Raw genomic sequence first — 3,544 nt, forward strand, 5'->3', positions numbered from 1 at the left:
ATACATTGGATAGATACTAATAGGTATATCTATACAATGATTCAAATAAAATAAATAAAACTAATATATAAAACGTTTTACCTAGCAAATCAATTAACAAATAAAACATTGAACAAATACTACAATTGTACATACTACTAGATTAACTAAAGTATGCTAGGAGACTATTATAGTAAACATAATCCAATATATCACTTATATGTGGATTGTGTTACAATACACTATGCTTTGCAAAAAGAAAAAGCAAAGAACAATAGCCATAATACTAATAAATATTCATGACATCATGATCACAACAATTCACAATAACACTGTTAATAACAAATAATACAAACATATGTTACTAACGATTTACAACAGATAATTATGTTGGCTATTGAAGAAATAATGCAACAGATTGTATAGTTACTCAGGATGCATCAGAAACAATTCATTACAGAACACAACATTAATATACAAATATATACAATAATGTAAAGCAAACAAACAAACAATACATTCATGATATAATACATATATGATACACCTAGACACATAGCAAGCTGCCTGCAGCCAGATATAATATCTATGCAACAAATATATGTTAGTATAAAACCTCATCAATCTTAGAATGAAGCAATCTGGCAAAAACAAATAGTATTATTGATATTACTGATATACAATCAATGCAAAGCTTCAATCCAAAGACATAAATCAGCTATTACTGAATGTTTAACACATATACAAACATAGACAAACGTGGACAGTAATGATTAAAGAAGGATATCATTGCAACACCAGATATACATTTTACTAGTGTGATTCATTAGTTTCACAGCAAAGTAAAAAGAAATTACTAGTAATACTCAAACAAATTTAATAAATAAAACACACAATTTACAATCTTACACAGTGCTCATGAGATTCTGCAGGTCTCTGAAGCACATATGATATTAATAATGATTTCGAACGATTTATTGTGAAAACAATACTGTCATTGAACAGTAAACTATGTATGAACTTTGGATTAACTCTGAACAATTTCAATCATGTCAAACAGTCTACAAGACAATGAACAACGACTTAATAATATAATGATGAACAAACTACAGAACTAATGACACAACAGCAAACGAAAACTTAATAAATATCTAACAAAGCACAAAGTTAACACACAGTGGACCAAAATATACAATACAAACGACACATTTATATTATACAAATGATATTATTATATGTGATACACGAGCAAATATAATACAGACACAATGTACAATGCAGATACAATACTAATAAAAATGTTGGAACAATCTGCAAATCAAACATCTTATAAGTCTGGCCAACTTATAAATGTTTGAAGGGGAGTGGTAGCAGCACTATAACTACCCCTAAAAATAAAAATAAAAATAACTACAAATCAAATAAATGAATAGTTGCAAAACAAACATATTATTAAACTAATATATGTTTGAAGGGGAGTGTTAACATATATGGAATAATGTATATAAGCAACGGACGTACCTGAGACATAGCTACATATTATATATACTTACTGAATCAACAGACAATGACACTAAGTAGAGCAAGCCGAGTCCACTATCCCCCCTCTTTGTGTGATCCCTCTAAGCCTCTCACATAACCCCTCTCAATACTATGTCTAATTTCAGAGTAGTACAGTACAGTTCAATCAATTCTTAAAGGTTGTCAGAGTGGTTGTATTGTTCTTGTCTACCATACCTATCACACTGTCCCTACTGTAATGTATTAACAGTATCCAGTGTGCTGGAATGGATTATGTGCTTCCAGGTAATACTGCTACTGAAAATCAGAGCAGCTTGGTACAGTTCAATTGATTCTTAAAGGTCTGGTCATGTTGATCTGTCTTGTAGGACACTTTTCATATATTATGTGAAGACTATAATATTTGATGGCTTGTATGATAAGAGTACAAGGTGTGTCAAATGTAACTGTAATGATGGAAGAAACTCCTGGCCTGTGTAGGAGTTATTGTATAGATCACACAATATAGCTGTTTGTATACTCTGAAATCATCACCAGTATCATCTTAAGTGATTTTTCCTTCCTGACAAAGTTGGCTTTTCAAGAGCAAGAATGCTAGCTCAATTAGATTAAAGTCTGGTGAGTAAGGAGGCAGAAACTCAAGCTTCACACTCCTGATTATTTGTAAGCAGGTTATATGGACCTATTTCTCTTGAAATGTATACCTCTCTTTAATAATTCTATAGACTTTCAGTACTTTGTGTATAGTACAATTATCCATTACAATAACAGATCTTGGACTAGGAAACAGCTGACAATGATCCAACAGGCTCTTAATGAATTCAGTAAAGTGTTCAGTATTAAAAGACCCCTTAATGATAGTACAGTCAACAATCCCATCAATTGTAATACTATGCAAAACAGAGTATCTTTGTTTGGATAGTAAGTAATTATTCTCTATATACAGATTTTCAGATTTCTCACCTCTTTCCTCTCATGAAGAATACCTTACAGACTGTATGTAGACTCTCTAATACTTATACTTTGTCTTACATGTAAGCTCACTAATTACAAGCACTTTCATTGACAAATATGAGCTAATCTGCCTTGTAATTCAGGGTCATATACACCTTGAATTCTGCTTACAATTATTCATTTCTCTCCTGTGCCTGTTTACTTATCTACACTGTATTAGTTAAATAGATATTAAAGTAAGTAAATCATATTTACTAACCTTCTTTAATGTGAAACCTACCCTCCTTAATGTTCTCCAGATTGTTGACTCTGAACACTTGATCCTACATTGTCACTCTATAATATCCTTTAGCTTGTCAAGGTAAGTATCATTCCAAAACTCTAAGGCACCTAGGAGGAGCTATAAGATTCAATTTACATGTTACTTAATACTAACAAGTGTAATGTGTGATTTTTTTAGTTTTACCCCTGTGTCATTATAATCAAGTACTTGTGGCTGTCCTCTGATTAATTTTGTCTTTGTAACACTGCCTCCTTCTGACCATGTCCTCAAAATATGATAGACAGTCAATAATAGTATGTTCAAATAAAACAATATTTGAGCAACTAGTATGTTACAAATATAATACATTCAAACTATAGTAGTACATATATCCTATAGTACTACTATTCCTATAATAGGAATTAGACAGTGTATACCTGAGATGAGTATTTACAACACACCTTCTAATGCTTCAGGAAAAATACTAATTCAAGCTTTAATAAACAAGCTAGTAATGTAGGGTAGTAAGGGGAGGAGGGTCAAAACAAACTGAACAAACAGTTACACAACCTTATATGAATGTTAGAGTTGCTGAGTGCTCAGATCAGTCCAATCAAGGTACTTTTGGTAATTCTACTGACTTTTCAGAAAACAGGCTTTAGTACTATTCTACAAACATGACATTAAGCTCTTAAAGCCTGACTATACTCTATACCCTAGTGTGTTTCCTTCTATTATACTGTCTGAATCTACTGGCCTTGAATTGTCTACAGAAAAACTGACACATAGGAAGATACCTTCAATAAAAGTACACAAAGCTGTTCAAGC

The 3,544-nt window shown here is 31.7% G+C and overlaps 1 protein-coding gene across 1 annotated transcript; it reads right to left on the reverse strand.

Annotated features, from left to right (window-relative positions):
* Positions 1–2,206: 2,206 nt before the first annotated feature.
* On the reverse strand, positions 2,207–2,401 carry FOMMEDRAFT_44505 (uncharacterized protein; the record flags this gene model as incomplete). The annotated part of the gene is made up of 1 exon (XM_007267928.1): positions 2,207–2,401. A coding segment is annotated over one exon (195 nt), but the record flags the coding sequence as incomplete, so codon positions are not given.
* Between the last annotated feature and the right edge of the window lie 1,143 nt (positions 2,402–3,544).

This window comes from Fomitiporia mediterranea, assembly GCF_000271605.1.
Source record: "Fomitiporia mediterranea MF3/22 unplaced genomic scaffold FOMMEscaffold_8, whole genome shotgun sequence".
In the NCBI taxonomy this organism is placed as follows: Eukaryota; Fungi; Basidiomycota; class Agaricomycetes; order Hymenochaetales; family Hymenochaetaceae; genus Fomitiporia; species Fomitiporia mediterranea.